The following is an 18,495-nucleotide window of genomic DNA, read 5'->3' on the forward strand; positions in this document are numbered from 1 at the left end:
TACATTCTTGGATATTTGAGAACACATTTCATGCATCGTGCACTTTCTCCCTGAATATTTCATTCTGTATTTCTTAAGAAAAAGAATATTCTCTGACACCACAGTTATCTCCTTCGGTAAATGTCATATGGACATAACATTTTTAACTAATCTCCCACTCACATTCCATTTTGATCAATTTATCAAGTAATGTCCTGTGCGTGTGTGTGTGTGTAAATCTCTTTACAGGATTTAGTTTAGGATGACATACTACATCCAGTTGCTGTGTATCTTTAGCTTCCTCTAATCTGGGTCAACTTCTCAGCCTCTTTTAGAACAAGGCCAGGTTTGAAAAATAAATTCACTGTGCCATATTTCTAACCCCTTCTCATCTGGAAATTTTTGGGGGTGGAACTTACCTTGTTCAGACTTTAAAGGACGTTTTTATAGTTGTGAGTCCTAGGGGTCTTAGGGACAGTTAAGACCACACTTTCTATTTAAAAACAATTCCAGAAACTCAAAGATAGGTGGAGGGATTTTTCTTAACAGGCATACGTACGTCCTGCAGTCAAGGGAGGGTATGTGAAGTGGGGCGGGCTAGATGTGTACCTTCCTTTGGGAGAGACAATGGTGAAGCTGTGGATGCAGGATAAAGGAGGGGAAAAAAGGGAACTGTCATTACAGGCAAACCCTCTTCAAATGGCAAGGAAAGGGTTGGGTGTCTAGGGCCAAGACAGATTCATCAGCAAGGGAATGTAGGCGAGTCAAGTAAGGAGATAATACAGGGCTTAATTTCAACAGTTTATAATCTAAATAATGAAGCTGTAAGAGTTCCAACTATTAAATGACTAGGTAGCATGCAGAGAAGAAATAAATACATATAACCATTAAAAAAATGACATTATCGGTTAAAATTGGTAGAGATGACAATAAGGTATTCTGGTGAAAAGGTAGAAGGCATGTGGGAAAAATACTTTTCTTGGAAGAAATAAACATAGGTGTCATTCAAAAAACCAAGAAACTTGCCAGCATTGTATAGACAAAGTGGATACTCTCAGCCACATGGCTGCTTTAATTTTAGGACAAAGATGGCTTTTTAGGATATCACTTATTATTTAAAATAGAGGTGTTGAGAACCTTGGGGATTTCATCGTCAGTGCTCTACGAGTTACAGCTGAGTGATGTAGAGAAGTCACTTACCCTCTCCGAGCTTCCGTTTTGTTCTTTCATAATAGAGACCCAGTAATACCTGAGCTGCTTACATCACGGGGTGATTGTGAGGTGGCTCCCAGTAAACTTCTTGAAAAAGTAGCAAATCATTTACACTTGCTGTTAGTGTAGGAAGAGAAGTGCTGGGAACCTCCCCTACTGAACCTCAGTGGAGGTTATTTTTCGTGAGATTATAGACATGCCTTTCAGGTCTTGTTCCTTTAAATTTTGAAGGCACTTCTACCGGGTTCTGAGAAAAGTTCTAACCCAAGGCACATAAATAAATGTACATAAGGGTATCTGGCCCACATATGCCCTTTTAAAAGAGAAAAGCCGTTCTTCAACTATCTTCTCAAAGAGTCAATAATTTGTATCAGATAATTGCAGAGATTAGACATGCAGAGTGGCCTTTCTAAGGAGCATAGGGTGTGTGTGAGCATTTGTGACCCATCGTACCTGTCACTTTGTTCCTCTGTTCCAGAGATCACCCGGCAGTTCACAAATGCGGCAGGACACCTGTCCTGTGTCATGCGTGACTCTCACCCTGCACAGGGCTTTTCCCTAGAACAGCACCATGAGGTCCTTAAGGACAGGGACCAGGACTTAACAGGTGTTTGTGTCTCGTGGCTTCCAGAAGTAACTGTTTATTAAATGAAAATGTGGCTGAGAATGCATATCAGGATGAGGAAGAAGCGGTGCCTCTTGGCAGGTCTGATCTTCCAGGCAGGCGACCTGTTCCTGCAGAGCTGAAAGGAGACTCTGCTGGGCCAGGGTGAAGGCTGTCCTACCCTTTCACAGATAACCAAGTTAATAATGCTAGGCCAGCGGTATCAAATAAAGGGCATCCCAGTTTAAGAAAGACATGAGAAGTTAGGAGGCAGTTCAGAGGACAGCTGTCATGAAGAGGAAAGAGTTTCGAAAAGATGGAGGAAGAGTGGAGGGAAATACCGGGATTATTTAAACCTGAGAAAAAGGAACCTGGAAAAACTGTCGCAGGGAGTTGATTTTCAAACATATGTGGGGATGATAATATAGGGTGGAGCTTCTCAACCACTTTTCCTGGCAAGACACTCCTAGGAAAGTATATACATGGCCCACAAAGGCAATCAGGTAAGGCTCTTCCAGACTACATTCTGCAGGAAGGCTGGGACACTCCTGGGTCCCACCCTGCCACCAGAGGAGGGGATCAATAGCTTACTTAGCAGCCTGTAACCTATCCCAGCCTTTGGGGAGTTTAGGAACTGTATGTTTGTGCTCCTCCCCAAATTCACATGTTGAAACCCTAATCCTAATGTGATGGTATTAGGAGATGGGGACTTTAGGAGGTGATTAGGTCTTGAGGGTGGGGCCCTCATGAATGAGTTTACTATCCTTAGAAAAGAGACCCCATAAACCTCTCACCCACCTTTCTGCCACATCAGGTTGCAGGGAGAAGATGAACCTGCCTGTGAACCAGCAGGAAGGTCTCAACAGACACGGAAGCTACTGTGCCTTGATCTTGGAATTCCCATCGTCCAGAACTATGAAAAATATATGTGTGTCGTTTAAACCACCCGGTCTATGGCATTTGTTACAGGGCTGCAACTCACTGAGAAGGGATTTGTACACCTATTAGGGTATTGAGGTACAGAACACAGTATTTTAGGTAGAGTAGGAACAACTGGGGTCAATATTTTATGAAAGGATGAAATAAAAGGAGAAAACACTTTATTCTTCAATATGAAGTATACTGGATGGTTTTGTCAAAGGGTGTGTGTGTGTGTGTGTGTGTGTGTGTGTTAGCTTGTCCCCAAACCTTTTATGCAGTTTAACTACATTAACTTTAGGAATACGAGTGCTACAGGGTTACCCCCAAGACCATTTGAAGGTTTAATTCTTTACATTTGTTTTCTATTGGTTTTAGTTTTGGGATTATTGAATAACACATTATTAATTTTAATTGAGTCAGCCTCTCCGACTGAAGATACTAAAGGCTGAATAAAACAAAAACTGAAATGTGCTGTGCAATATGAAAAAAACTAAGTGTGAAAGAACTTTACGGTCTCTATCTGGGTTCATACAAGGCAAACATTTTCTTTTAAAGGTTTTATTTATTTGACAGGGAGCACACAAGCAGGGGAGCTGCAGGCAGAGGGAGTGGGGGAAGCAGGCTCCCCGTGGAGCAAGGAGCCAGATGTGGAGCTTGATCCCAGGACCCTGAGATCCTGACCTGAGCTGAGGGCAGTTACTTAACTGACGGAGCCATCCAGGTGTCCCAGGCAAACACATTGCATATGAAAGATGTATCTGAGGACCTATGGGATCCTGAGTGTAAGTATCAGGGGACAAGCAAAAATTCCAGGTAGCCTTGCAGACATTCAAGGCATGGAACTAGTAAGACCCAAGTCCAGGTCTCAAACATTAAAGGGGGACCCAAGTAATATATGCATTATACATGGAACAAACAGAAAATTTCATAAATTTCATAAGCGATGTAAAGGAGTAGGAAAATAGGATGGCAAACCTGAAGGACCTAGGAGGAGTGGAGGGGTCTTCTGAGCTAGTGAGTGGCGGAGGGGCTGGGGACACACCTTGTTCAATTGTCACCTCCCCCACCTTCAGAAACTCTTTGTGACCCTGCTCTGTGATGTAAGCCTGGGGAGGATATATATTCAGCGTGTGCACAGTATAGGCTGTCTTGTGATTCAGACAATGGAGTTCAAACACTGGAGTGTTCTCCCATTTCTGAATAGCGATACTAAGCCATGTCTGAGCTTTGGTTCAACATGCTTGGAGACTGATCCCAACTTCACCTTCCTGTGTGGGTTGGGATTGCTCCTTCTGTTCCTGTGCTACCTGGTGGGGATTCCATTTCCAACTCGGAAAACCAAAACCACCCAAAAGGTAAGAAATCCTTGGGGGAGGGGGGGCTCAACATTGATTATTACAGTTTCCATTTCTAATCCCAAATTAATCTATTTTTCAGATTTTATTTAAGAGAAAGCAAGTGAGCAGAGGTGGGGGGAGCACGGGGAGAGCTAAGCAGGGAATGCAATGTGGGGCTAGATTCCAAGACCCTGGAATCCTGACCTGAGCCCAAAGCAGACACTTAACCAACTGAGCTATCCAGGTGCCCCCAAACCCAAATTTTAAAACGAATTTTTTTAGAGTCAGAGAAACACCTAAAACGGGACGTTTTAAGAGAATAGACATTCATTCCTGTAGGGAAAGAGGCCTGGTAGGGGAAGGGTTAAGGAGGGACTAAGGAAGGTTTCTTTTTTTTTTTATGGTCAATTAATATTTTTATTAATATTGAAAGGTAATTCAGAGGAGAAAGAATCGTTTTTTTTTTTTGACAAAGACTTTCCTTTTTTTTTTTTTTAATTTCCAGCATAACAGTATTCATTGTTTTTGTACCACACCCAGTGCTCCATGCAGTCCGTGCCCTCTCTAATACCCACCACCTGGTTCCCCCAACCTCCCACCCCCCCCACCTCTTCAAACCCTTCAGATTGTTTTTCAGAGTCCATAGTCTCTCATTGTTCACCTCCCCTTCCAATTTCTCCCAACTAAGGTTTCTACTTGAAACTCACAATCTATCTGGGTTTGGTGGCGAGTCTTGGGTAAAATCCGAAACACAGGGAATCTATAGTCATGGATTGGGTTATTTTGAGAGTATGGGGTCTGTGCAAAAGAACAAAGTTTCCCAGCACTTGATCATGAGTCCCTTCCCCAGGTCAAGCATCACTTGATCAAGCCTTCCTTCATGCTGGGCTGATAAGGAGGATAGTGCTGACTGAGCCTCTGAGAAGAGAGTGGGGTCTGAGCTATGAGCTAGGATACAGGGTCCTGCCTAAGGGAGCACAGACATGACTATCAGCTTCATTTTCTATGTCCTCATTCAACAAAGGACTTCGGACTGAGAATACCAAGTGTGGACCTCCCAGACAAAGTCCTCAGACTTGTTCAAAGTAGCAAATATTGAAAATATTTTATCACCTCAAAAACTGAAAAAAGCAAGGAACACAAAGTTCTGTTAATTAAAGTCCCAGTCTTCTTGGATAAAGAATGTCTCCATTTCTGAGAGAAGAGTAAGACATAGGTTCCAGCCTCCCTCATTCTTTTTATTTTTGTTCTAGCATCAGGGCCGAGACAAGAGGGGAAGGAAAGGTGGGACTCTGGAAGGTAAGGTTCTGCCTATTCCACCTGAGCTCTCCAAGCCTGATCCTTGCTGTCCTCTCCGTGAGGGCCCAGTCCATGATCTCTGAGGATGCGAGCCACTAGGTACATTCCCTCTCAGAAAACAGAGGCCTCAGAGGAGAGGCTCATGGATATGCAGCCAGAGTGCAAAACCCTTCTCAGATTCCCTGCTCTGACCACTACTGAGCATGAAGCAGTGATGGATCTGGACAATGAGTGCTGCCCAATTGGTGGCCGTGTGAGATGTCAAGAGTCAGAACTTCTGTCTCCTGACTTTGTGACAGCTCTGTGACATCATGGATACTCAGGAGTCTTCCCTGAGGTAACCACTGACCCCTCTGCTTCACAGAGGTGGTCTGATCATCACATGGGGTAATTTACATGAAAATACTTTATACGTGAAGCAAGATCACTAACCCGTTTCACATCATTGGCCACTTGCCCTCACCTATGGATTATCAGGGCTTTCAGAGTCCAAGAGCCCAAGGCTGTCCCATAAGGGGACTCCTGTAGTATTGCCTATGTTTCTACTTTCACTACATAACCCATTCTCCTGGTTTCCCAGACGACAGATGGCACCGAAGAGAAGTGGACGACACCCGGAAGCTGATCTCTGTTTTAAGAAGGTGACCAGTCTCTCCCCTTCTATCCTGATGCCTCTTAGAGCACATTTTAGGCAATTGCAGGATTCACTGCAGTCTGTCATAGCCATGGGAGGGGGTTACCATAGGAACAGATAGTGGGGTGAAGGCTACTGAGTACTCTGTGAAGTCATAAAGGTGGGGCACTGTGAAAGGACAGCAGGCTTCAGGTGGCCCCTCCCTTGTCAGGCCTGCATGTCCTCCTCCCCTGGTTCTGGTCCTGGCTGCAGCTTTGTACCTCCTGTCTCCTGCAGCCCCCTCGGCCGGCATCATGATACCATCCACTTTCGCCAGCTGTTATGTCCAGACCCCTCCTGTGAGGTGTGTAATAGCACAACTGCTGAGATCAATCAGCTGCTGTTCCTGCAGGCCCTGGAAGATTCGACTCCCTTGGCTTCCACAGCTCCTGTGACTTCTTCGTCATTCACTCTCTCCCCTGACTTCTCAGCAGTCCCTCCAGGAGACCTAATATCAGCTCCTCTACCGAAGCCTTCCCCACCACCTGCCTCCATCTTCTCACCCAACCCAGTGATCCCTGTGGCAGACTTTTTTCCACCCTCGCCACCGGGTGATTCTTTGCCACCAAAGCCCTTTCCTCCCTTGGATTCCAAATTCCCAAGGGACCACGTCCCACCCCAGCCCCTTGCCTTTCCTCCTGTCCAACCTCATCATGCCCATACAGTGGGCCGTAGTGTCCGGACAGAGACAGTATCTCTAAGTACCACCTTCTCTCTGGACCCTACCCTTTCCCAAGATGTCAGCCCATTCCCGGAGTTGTCTCAGAAGGTGAATCCCACTGAGACCTTTGCTCGTCATCACGCACCACCAACCCGGTCTGCTTCACCACCGCCAGACTGCGATTTAACTGTGCCTCAATCTAAACCGATTTCCATCTCAAGGAAGCCTGTTCCACAGAGCTCGCCCCCAGATAGCTCTGGTGGGTTGTCGTCTTATGTCCCAACAATCCTAGGCATTGACCCCTCCAGCTTGTCAATTTTAGACCTCCCTTGGTGGCAAACTCATGCCAAAGGCTTCTTCCCTTCAACCCTGGCTCCACGTGATTTCCATCAAGAGGTTCTGGCCCTCCGTTCTTCAGAGGCTTCTTCCAGGGGAGGCCCTGCAGCCAACCTTGTAGAGCCTGGTAACCTCTCACTTCTCAGCCCTGATGCCCTGGCACTTCTAGAGAAACAAATGCAAAAGAGGAGTGACTTCCTCCTGTGGAAGGAATCAAAGGGTTCTTTTGCAAAACAAGCAATTGTTGATGCCCATGGCTTGGCATCCTCCCTTCCTTTCTGGAGCAGCAAAGACCAATCAAAGGAGCTGCATATGCATCAGCAGTGCCCATATCCTACAACCTTGGAGGAGGGCCATTTACAGCAAACCCCCATCCAGCTCTTCTGGGGTCTCCAAACTCCACCTAGGGAGTCCTTCTTCCCTGCTGCTGATGCCTCAGATCACATCTCGAATGCCTCCCCAGAGCAGGAATCCCCAGTAGTTCCCCATCCACTTCCTCCATCCTTGCCTGAGAGCCCGCCTCAACTCCTTCCACAAGCCCAGCCCCTACCTAGCCCTCGTGTCCAGCCCCAGGCCCACCTTCAATCCCCACTCCCAATCCTGCCATCTGGTCCTCTACCCGACATCAAGATCTGTGGAGTGTGTTTTCACAGACCTTGGAATGAATTGGAGAATCTCACACCAACAGAAATGCAACATCTGGAATGGAACGTGTTGCAGAAGGTACAGACACGTGTGTGGGGTTTACCCCCTGTAGTCCAAAGATCCCAGGAGGACTACTGTCCTTCAGCTCCTAACCCTTCTCTCAGCCACAAGGCCACCAAGGCCCAAGTTGTCATCTCTGTCCCCCCTGGACAGTTTCCTCTGAATGAAGAGCTTCAGAGAAAACTAGAGAGTCACCTTCGAAAGAGGCTCATCCAACACCGGTGGGGCATTCCCCGCAGGATCTATGAGTCTCTCACACTGATGAGCCGTCTGAGTACTCTTCCACAGCTACCTGAGTCACAGCGCTTTCGTGGACACTCATGGATCCCTAAGAGTCTGAGCAAATTGAATGACACTGAAAGCGTCAATGACGAGGACTCAGAAATGCTTCAGCTAGAGGACGGTGAACTGGACAAGGACAATGACAACCTGAAGAAGGGTCAGGAACACAACCCAGAGAATGGCCCAAAAGATCATCTGTTGAGTGACCTAGAGAGCTCTTCAGATAACGATATGGGGCATGATTCTGAGAAAGAACTCAGGAGCCCGTCAGAGAACAGCTCCACGGGGTCCGTGGAGACTGCAGGTCCAAGACAACTGGAAAATGTCCTGAAAACACATTTGCGCAAAAAGTCTGAGGAAATCAGTGAGGGTCATGTCCCTGGGACTGTGCATCATTCATGGCATACAATGAAGCAGACATCACTTCCTTCTGAGAAATCCCAGACTGAAATAAAACAAAGACGTTTGCCACCATCAGAGGTGGAGGACTACTCCCTGAATACCTGCAAGGAGCTTCCCTTTGTTGAACCTCGTGTACAACAGATGCTGGAAGCCCATATTAAAAGGTTTCGTTGGAGGATGCTATGGGGCCTTCCCTCCAGGGTCCTTGAATCCATAGAGATCTTTAAATCAAGAAAGGACACATCCCCTTGTAGCCCTCCCTGCTCCACCAAACTGATTCCTGCGGCAAATTCTAAACCTGGGGGCTTCAACCCCCTTAGAGGAAGCTTGAAATCTCTCCATGCAGACAAAGCAGGAACGGCAAATTCAGCCCCCATTCTGGATCATCCTCGCCTTGCCACCTCAACCGTGGGCAAGGAAGAACAGAGAATTCCGAGGCAATCATCCTCTAATATCAACCATCAGCTTGTAGAGGATGTTCCAAAAACTAAGCATGGCAGACAGACTCTTAAACCTGTCAAACATGTCACCATAGCCAACAGATGGCCCCCAAAGCCGCCGGCAAGGCAATGAGCCAAAGGATAAGAATGCAAATTCCAACAGTAGCAGAGGAGGGCAACAGGGCATAAAGATGAAGAGTCCAGAACGATATTCAGGACCAAGGAATTTCATACACATCAATCACAGCCTAGCATCTTGACAACCAACAAGCCAGTTAGCTCCCAAATTATAAAGGGGAATGAGCATCAAGTCAAAACCACCATCCCACCAAGCATACCAGTTCCGCAAGATCCTAAATCATTGAATCTCAAAGAACAACTCTTGCATGAGTTAAAGCTTATGCTGGAGGACGGGGAGCAGAGCCAGGCCCAAGCCCAATACACTGGCCTGCCCCCTGCCTCAGCTCATTTGACTTATAAGGCCTCACTGACTCATGCCCAGGGTGTCTCCCGTGGGGACACAAGAGCTTCCCAGGTGCTGCGTGTCCATCCAGAGGACACAGGAATTCCTGTGGAACAACAGCAAGAGCCCTGGGTCCCTAAGCATATCATAAGGAAGTGCCAGAATAAGAATCCCCCACCTGCTGCAGAGAGCATGAGGCCTCAATGCTCCAAGGCCCAAGAGCGTGGCAGAGGGGATGCAGGACTGGGAACATCCCAACCGAGAACAGACAGGTTCCCTACTAAAGATTTGGCATTGAATAAGATGTTCCCTACTCAGGACGCGGTATTGAAGGTAAAGCTGGGAAGCCAGCCTTCCCAGATCCTATCACAGAAGGGTCAGCTGCCTCCTGAAAGCCTTTCACAGAAGCGTCAGCCTCCTTCTGAAAGCCTTTTCAGTAAAAAAATGAAGGATTTTTTGCACAAGGCAAGAAAACTCCCAGAAGCCCAGTCCCCTATCATCTGTGGAAAGCAGAGGCCTACTTAATGGTAGAGCTGCCTTTACCGGGATGCCCGAAGCTCAGAAAATCATGACAGCTGTTGGGAAGTTCCAAGAGAGAATGGGGCATCGGGCATGCAATAGGCAGCACCTGCCCTCAGCAGCCCATTCCTTCCCCAACCAAGTTTGCGAAAACTCAGCAGAAATCACAAGTGCAGGCCCAGGCACAGCCTGTCCCAGGGTATCCTTTCAACTACAGGGTTCCCGCCTGTAAGGAGACAAATACCAGGTCCTGCCAGCAAGAAGCTGCCTTTGCTGGCCAAGGCCTTCCTGGAAGTAACAGACAGCTCAGAAACAAGGACAGACAGCCCCAGAAAGTTGTGGCATTTAAGGACCAGATACCGCATCAGAAGTATCCCCTCTCCATGCCCCTCAGGGAGCCTGCGCCCCACCCAAAGGCCACCTGTGGGCATCAGGCTGCCCAGTGGCCTCCGGCCACTCTCACGACTCCTGAAGGCACTGTGTGCAGAGATGTGTCTCTACTAGTTAGAAAGAAAACTAGTAGGACGAAATGCCCCCCAAAACCCTCTCACTGGAAATTCTGGAGGGCATTTCCTACCCCCAAATAATCCCTTGTGAGGAATAAATATTTCTCTAATAAAGTGATTTCTGTGTACTGTCTTGGGAGCCTGTGTTTTGGGTAAATCAGTTCAGCTGTTACTGTTTGCTTCCTTTGGCTTCTAAAAGGTGACCAATCTCCAGGACCTCTTGGGAAATATGTATCATGTTCCCCTCAAAAGTCCCCTTTTTTGTTGTGTTCTTACATGTTTCATTTTACAAGGACCACTCCTTGTAAAAGGAATAATCCTTTGATATTATGCTTTTCTTTACTCACTGTAATCCTTCAGTTTCAGGAAAAATGATCTAAGCCAGCAAGAAACAAAGAACAAACAAAAAAAAAACCTTTTCCATAAAGTATAAACAGTTAAGTTCACTTAAAATTTTCTGTCATATATTCTTATTTTTCCTGCTATGTAATCCCAAGACATTCTTTGAACAAATAAAAACTCAGACATTTAAATTATAATGCTCTCAACTTCAGCATAATCCAGAAACAGACTTTTTGAACTTTAGAACCACAGGGATTGACAGCTATTTATAGGCTATGGGAATAGCCACATGAGAAGGTATTCTTAGTTCCTTATCCCCTATAGAGGCCCATACATATTACCTAGTAGTAGCTCTGACTGCCAGGCGCCAGCCATACCAGGGAGATCACGTCCGCTGCAGGTCAGTCACCTCGAGTGGAAATCACTGAGCATTACTACTTTGAGGTTAAGCAGACTGGCAGGAAAAGCAAGTCCTGACTTGACAGATTGTAATGATTTCAGGGACAGGTTAGTTAGATAAAAGAGTGTACTAGAGTCACTATCCTCCTCAAGGTCCTTTGGGTGCTACATTCAATAGAGTGACTTAGCCAACTGGATTTCTTAGGACACACACCTTCTGCTTTCTTATCTTTGGGCTTTATTCATGTCATCTTATTGTCTGTTCCCTGAAACCAATGATTCCTTGTCTTTAGGACCTGAGAAGCCAGGTCTGTGGTATCTCTCTCTTCCAAAAGTCCACAGCAGTGATCAGTTTAACTCAGAGTTTGAAAATTTAGCCGCATTCAGAGGCCAAGATCACAATGAATGAGCTGGACTGGGTTTATCAAGCTAGAGCCTTACAAGGAGTCTCAATGTTGCACAATTGTGTCTGAAATAGACCTGCCTCCTTTTGGAACCACTCAAGTTCCAGAAGGAATGTGGGCCCTATGTCACCGTGAGTTCTGATTTTTAAAAGAATTTTGCAACGTCAATGTGAAAACCTATAATTTGTAAGTTCCGGCCCTCATAAATTTAAATTATCAAATATGTGCGTTGCACACCCTCGGCCCAAGGGCAATCAAACTAGAACCTCTTTTTAACCATTCATTTGATGAATTCATTTGTATATGACACTTTCAGTATTTTACATTCACTATGTGAGCATCATAGACTTGTATTTAAATAGGTCATAGTTTTATAATACTCATTTTACTTCTTTATCAAATAGAGCAGGTTCCTTTATATTGAGACTGTATCATGTCCATTTTTACTTTAAAACCAATAAGGTGATTTACACATAAAAGTGTTAGTAGGTGTTAATTTGGTTGATAAGCTAATTAAATATTTTTAAGGAAACAAATTATTATGAAAAGTAAAAAGGAGTAAATTTGAAATGGAAGAGTAGAAATTTTTCAATAAAAATATATCTTAAGGAATATTATTCAGCCATAAAAAGAATGAAATCTTGCCATTTTCAACAACCTGGATGGAGCTAGAGAGTACTAAGATAAGCAAAATAAGTCAGAGAAAGGAAAATACCATATGATTGTGCTCATATGTGGAATTTAAGAAACAAAACAAGTGAGCAAAGAAAAAAAAAGAGACAAACCAAGAAACAGCCTCTGAACTATAGAAACACAAACTGATAATTGTCAGAAAAGATAATTATGTCTATGTCTGGTCTATAGTTGGTAGTTTGACACACACACAAAAAATATATCTGAGTAAAGTCATTTTCATTTCTTTAGGATTTCTTCCCTGTGTATTGGTTTCCTTTCAAAACAGTCCTGTGTTTTGGATTAGAGGAAACCCCTACGTTTGAACAGGACAAAGAGAAATAATCTGAGAAGAGATAAACTAAGAAATTTCAAGGCAGAGTTTTTTACTTCTCTTTGTTTACTCTGGTAGGATAGCTCCCTTGAGACAAAAGTTTTCAAGCAAAAGCTTGTTTCAAATGAATAACTTTTGAAGAGAAATAAATAAATAAAGCTGTTTGAATGAAGTCAAAGTTTCATACTATCATAAAAATGAGGAAAATACAGAAAATGGGCTTTTTCTTTTTATCTTCACTGGGAACTTTTATATACACACATTTGAAAAAGAGAAAAGGGGTGGGGGAATGGTATTACATTTATCTCAAGAAGCAAGAATACTTCCTGACCTGCCTGAGATGTCAAACAGGGAGTTCTGTCTGCAGTGAGAGGTAGGTCATTTATAAGATTACTTTCCAGTACACATCACATTACATTTTAGAGGACACCATTATGCACTAATTTTTTCCCTTTCTCCCCAACAAGGGACTTTCTTATGTCTGAAAGGGGCACACACAGAGTGCCCTGAGATTAACTCAAGCCTCTCCTTTCACACCCTTACTTAGGTACCAAATGATGGGCTTGCCTCTGCCCTTGGCACCCAGGCAAACCAAATCCTGACTGACAAATTACAGTAAAATAGTTTCCCTCCTGATGCACAGACCCATAGGGTCAGTCTTTGGATTCGTGGGATGTGATGGCTCATTTCATGTGTCAACTTGCCTGGGCCACAGAGTGTTCAGATATTTGTTAAACATCATTCTGGACACATCTGTCAGGGTGTTCCTACTGCCCTCCCCCGTGTGGGTGTGCGCCGCCCAGTCCACTGAAGGCCTGTCTAGAACAAAAAGGCAGAGTAAGAGGGAATTTATTCTCCCCATCAAATTGTTTTGAACCTGGGACAACAGTCTTCTTCAGATTCCCAACTCAGAGCTTCTACTACCAACTTTCCCGATTCTCAGATTTTCAGACTCGGTCTGAAACTTACACCATTCCTGGTTCCCGGGTTTTGGATTCAAAGAGGAGCTCTCCTATTGGCTCCTCAGGGTCTTCAGTTTGCCTCCTATAGCTAGAATATGTGTAGGACTTCTCACATTACAAAGTGTTTTCATAAATCCCACCTAATTTGGTTTCACAGCAACAATGTTATAAAGTTTAACAATCTTTTAAGATTTACAGATGTTATACTCAGAACTATACCCTAAATGTAGATCTTCATACCAAAGTCTATGCTCTGTGTACCAAACAAGATTGAACAGAATAATTCATCAGAGAGAGAAGAGAAATTCAGAGAAGGTGAATCTTCAAAGTAAGCAAACAAACAAATGAACAAACAAAACAAGTTATAAGTTTATGGAAAAGATGAAAGCTGGTAAGACTTGCATGAATATAGTTCAGAGGCAAGGACACCCCAGATGACAGGGACAGAAGCACGAGGTGGGATATCAGGAACCACAACCAGATAATGTTATATCTTCCCATTTGGGAGGAACATAAGGTTTTACAGAACAGGGGAGATATATGTAGTAAAGTAATTAGGGACCAGATTATCCAGTGTCACAGAAATTATAATCCATGTCAGTATGGGGAACAGAGCTCTCCAAATAGCTGTAATAAAAGAAGGAATATGGAACAGAAAACCTGTAAAGTTTCTGTCAGTTCTAATATTTCAGCATTTTATACTGTATTCCATGAATAGAAAATCTTAGTAATGAATAGCCATGAAGATTTTAATAGCCCCAGTAATACCTCTTTTTAAATCATCCTGAACATTAGTCTTTGTATAAAACAGCTTTGACCATATTCTCCTACTGAAAAGTCATCAGTTGACAGCAGAACAGAGTCCAGATTGGGAGCTTTAGGCTCTCCTTTAGTACATTGCTTTTATGTTAAATAAATGTTCTTTGTGTTGAGCAACTATTTATAAATTATATAAGCTCTTGGATCCTAAATATACTCAATAGTAAAATAAGAAGAAAGAAAAGTTGGCATTTTTCCTATTAACGGTGTTTCCTAAATTCTTTGAGTCAAAATAGCTTGACTAAGCAGTTCAGGATACAATTAGACCAGCTCCACACAAAATATGCATTCTAAGGTTCAAAAATTTCATGATCATGATGAAAAAGAGAAGAAGCCCATTTTAAAAGAGCTCAGATGAAATGTTCAGTGCGTGATCCTTTGAGGTTCTAAGTTTTGAAGCACTAAACAACAAAGACTTCAACCTATGCTTTTTTTATTTAAATGAAACTCATGGGGTATTTATTGAGACCAACAGAGCAAAATTAATTTGCACCAACTATAGGATAAACCCAGAGTCCAGAGGGCAGCAACTTCTCAGCACATCCAGTGTATATCCATATCCCAGTGATACCAGCTCAGATATCTGCAGAACAGTGTCCTGTAATTCTTCAGGAGCCATCTACCCTCTTTGAATAAGAGGGTCACAGTGGGTCACAGTCCTGGGTCACAGTCAAATTGACTCTTGAGAATGGCAGTTTTATTCCATGATCTCACTCTCATATAGCTCTATCTTTATTCTGTTGCTTAGTTTTGCTTTCTTTTTTTCTTTTACATTTCAAACATATGTTGTAATGTTTAATTAATTAATTATTATTAATTATTATTATTAATTAATTATTATTAATTATTACTTAATTAATAAAATGTTTTTGAAAGGGTCATAAATTTTAAGACCTTCATCTCATATGTACCATATTTACAGGTTTTCTCAAGGTCTTTTACCTTTCCATTTTCTTTGGTATCTGCTAGGAGGTAGTTGGCCTTCCTATTTTGCAGATTTCGTAGATACAAAGTAAGGAATGCATGCTGGGCTGCCCAGAGCTGAGTTTTTCCATGCTGTCAACAGAAATAACTCAAGAGAAAAACCGAATAATCTTCTTTTTCTCAAATTGAAGTATAATCGACATACAGGGACACATTAGTATCAGGTGTACAACAAAGTAATTGAACAAGTCTATAAACTGTGCTATGTTCACCACAAGTGTAACTATTGTCACCATACAACCCTATTAAAACACATTGACTATATTCCCTGTGCTGAACCTTTCGTCCCATTGCTTCCAGTTATTCCACAACTGGAAGCATAGACCTCCCTGCATCCATTTTGCCCATCTCCCCACCCCCCACCCCTCAGACACCCACCCATTGTTCTCTGTATTTATGGATCCGTTTCTACTTTTTTTTTTTTTCTGGTTGGTTGGTTGGTTGTCTTTTTAGATTCTACTATAAGTAAGGTCATATGATATTTGTCTTTCTCTGTCTGACTTATTTCATTTAGCATAATACTCTCTAGGTACACCCATGTTGTCATAAATGGCAAGATTTTGTTGTTTTCATGGCTGAATTATATTTTACAGTTTATATATACATATATATGCACCACAACTTCTTTATCCATTCACCTGTCAATGGACACTTGGGTTGCTTCCCATAGCTTGACTATTGAAAATGATGCTGTAATAAACATAGGTGAGCATAGATCTTTTCAAATTAGTGGTTTTGTTTTCTTTGGGTAAATACCCAGTAGTGAAATTACTGGATCATATAGTATTTCTATTTGTTAAGTTTTTCAGGAATCTCCATAGTGTTTTCCACAGGGGCTGCAAAAGAAACTAAAATAACCTTTTACAGTTTTTTGATCTTAGGAAGCAATTATGACAAATGAACTAAAAACATATTTTCTCAAAATAGTCTTGATTCCAAAAATTTCTACTAGACAAACATTCTCAATGTGTCATTCAAGCATGAACCTAATAGGATTTAAGTTAGTAGGAAACCTCAGGCTAGGTTAAAACTGGTTTTGAAAACTGGTTAAAACCATGTTTGCAAGCTGGGATTCATAGACCTCTAGGGGATACACAGACATTCCGTGGGAGAAATGAATACCCAGAATAGTAAAGGAATCAATTTCCAAGTCCTCCCCTTAGGCAATCTTTCCGAAAACTCACTATCCCCTGAAGTATCTTATGTTGAAAGCCTTCAGGAGGGCGGGCTTCATGGGCGTGGGTGACCAGTGCAGGAGCACAGGACCTGCCCTTGGTTTAATGCTCTGCTATGATGGCCTTAAAATTCTTAATCATTGCTGCCAAAAACATTGGAGTATATGTGCCCCTTCTTTTCACTCCAAGGAATAGCACAGAGGACCATAGGGGAAGGGAGGGAAAACCGAATGGGAAGAAATCAGAGAGGGAGACAAACCATGAGAGACTCTGGACTCCAGGAACCAAACTGAGGGTAACAGAGAAAAGAGGGTTGGAGGACAGGGTAACTGGGTGATGGGTATTAAGGAGGGCACATTTTGTGATGAGCACTGGGTGTTATACCCAAATAACGAATCATCGAACACTACATCAAATACTAATGATGTGCTATATGTTGTCTAATTGAACATAATAAAAAAATTAATTAAAAAAATTCTTAATCATTTTTTAAGAAGGGCCCTGCATTTCTATTTTGCTGTGGGCCCCACAAATTCTGTAGCTCAGGTTGCTTTCTGGTTTCACCCTAGCTCAGCTTTACTTCCACTCCTTTCCCCAAAAGCATTTCTTCCACTTTAGAAAAGAAAGCTGTATTTTACCCATCTTCCTAATACATTGTCCTGGTGAGGGGTGGAGTTAGAGGATGTAAAACCATCTGGCAGCAAATAAAGGACTAATTTCGAAATATTGATGAAAGTCTCAGCAGGACATGCTGGCTTTCTCTGCTTTATACATATATCCTTAGGATTAAAATTTGATGCAGAAATTTAAGATCTTGTCCTTCATGTAAATATTCTGAATGCCTAGACTAATGAGAAGTCTTGGTCTCACTGATTTCATCCTTGGACTGCCTCCAGAGAATGCAGTGCTCTGGCGGGAGGGTCTCATATGGGCAAAGCTGAGCAAACAGTACTAGGTACTAAAGATGGCAGCAGCCAATTCCATCTAGGTCACCAGTCCTAGGCAAGCCTGTGAGCCGTTTCCATCTACCCCCACCCCACCTACTGACCCACCCACACCCAACCTTCTCAACCAGCTGTCTGAAATTCAAATTCAAAAATAAGACACTTGCCTTAAGGAGGAGGAGGACTAACACAATTATTTAAAAAGAAAGGTAAAAGTAGACCTTTTCAGACAGAAGTTAACTCAAATTTAGTTGATTGGTTGATAATTGGGACAGGTTGGGAAAATTAGATTTTTTTTTAAAAGCAAATGCTTTTTTTAAAGAATAGTTTTAGATTTACAGAAAAATTGAAGAGAGTTCCTATAGGATCATCATCAATTTCCCATTATAAATATTTCCTATTATTAACATCTCATCTTAATATGGTACATTTCTTATAATTAAGAACAAATATTGATACGTTATTATTAACTCCTACTTGATTTAGATTTCCTTAGTCTTTAGTTGGTGTTCTTTTTCTGTTCCAGGATCTCATCCAGGATATCACATTACATTTAGTCATAATTTCTCCTTAGGCTCCTTTTGGTCGTAATAGTTTTTCAAACTTTTCTTACTTTTGGTTACCTGGGCAGTATCGTGGAATACTGGCCAGGTATTTGGTAGAATGCCCTACTATTCAGATTTGTGTGACCTTTTTTTCCCAGAAGACTTTATTTTATTTTATTATTTTGTTTTAAGATTTTTTATTTATTTATTTGACAGAGATCACAAGTAGGCTGAGAGACAGACAGAGGGAAAGGAGGAAGCAGGCTCCCTGCTGAGCAGAGAGCCCGATGTGGGACTTGATCCCAGGACCCTGGGATCATGACCTGAGCCAAAAGCAGAGGCTTTAACCCACTGAGCCACCCAGGCGCCCCTAGACTTTATTTTTTAGAGCAGTTTTAGGTTCCCAGTAAAGTTGAGTGTGACTTGTGTCCCCACACATGCATAACTGGCCTCATGGTCAGCATTCTCCACCAGAAGGGCATATGTGTTACAATTGATGAACCCACACTGACACACGGTTGGTATTCAAAGTACATCATTTCTATTAAGGTCGACTCTTGAGATTTTATGTTCTAT

The 18,495-nt window shown here is 42.9% G+C and overlaps 1 protein-coding gene across 1 annotated transcript; it reads left to right on the forward strand.

Moving 5' to 3' along the window:
- Positions 1 to 6,203: 6,203 nt before the first annotated feature.
- On the forward strand, positions 6,204 to 8,984 carry LOC111152469 (spermatogenesis-associated protein 31D1-like). The gene has a single exon (XM_022510956.1). The coding sequence runs from the start codon at positions 6,204 to 6,206 to the stop codon at positions 8,982 to 8,984; it is 2,781 nt and encodes a 926-aa protein (XP_022366664.1).
- The last annotated feature ends 9,511 nt before the right edge of the window (positions 8,985 to 18,495 follow it).

Source organism: Enhydra lutris, unplaced genomic scaffold, assembly GCF_002288905.1.
Source record: "Enhydra lutris kenyoni isolate GAN:26980312 unplaced genomic scaffold, ASM228890v2 scaffoldscaffold28, whole genome shotgun sequence".
Lineage (NCBI taxonomy): Eukaryota > Metazoa > Chordata > Mammalia > Carnivora > Mustelidae > Enhydra > Enhydra lutris.

Bases quoted from the DNA above. Each gene is read 5' to 3' on its own strand.
- LOC111152469 (XM_022510956.1), top strand. From the start codon at position 6,204: ATGTCCTCCTCCCCTGGTTCTGGTCCTGGCTGCAGCTTTGTACCTCCT.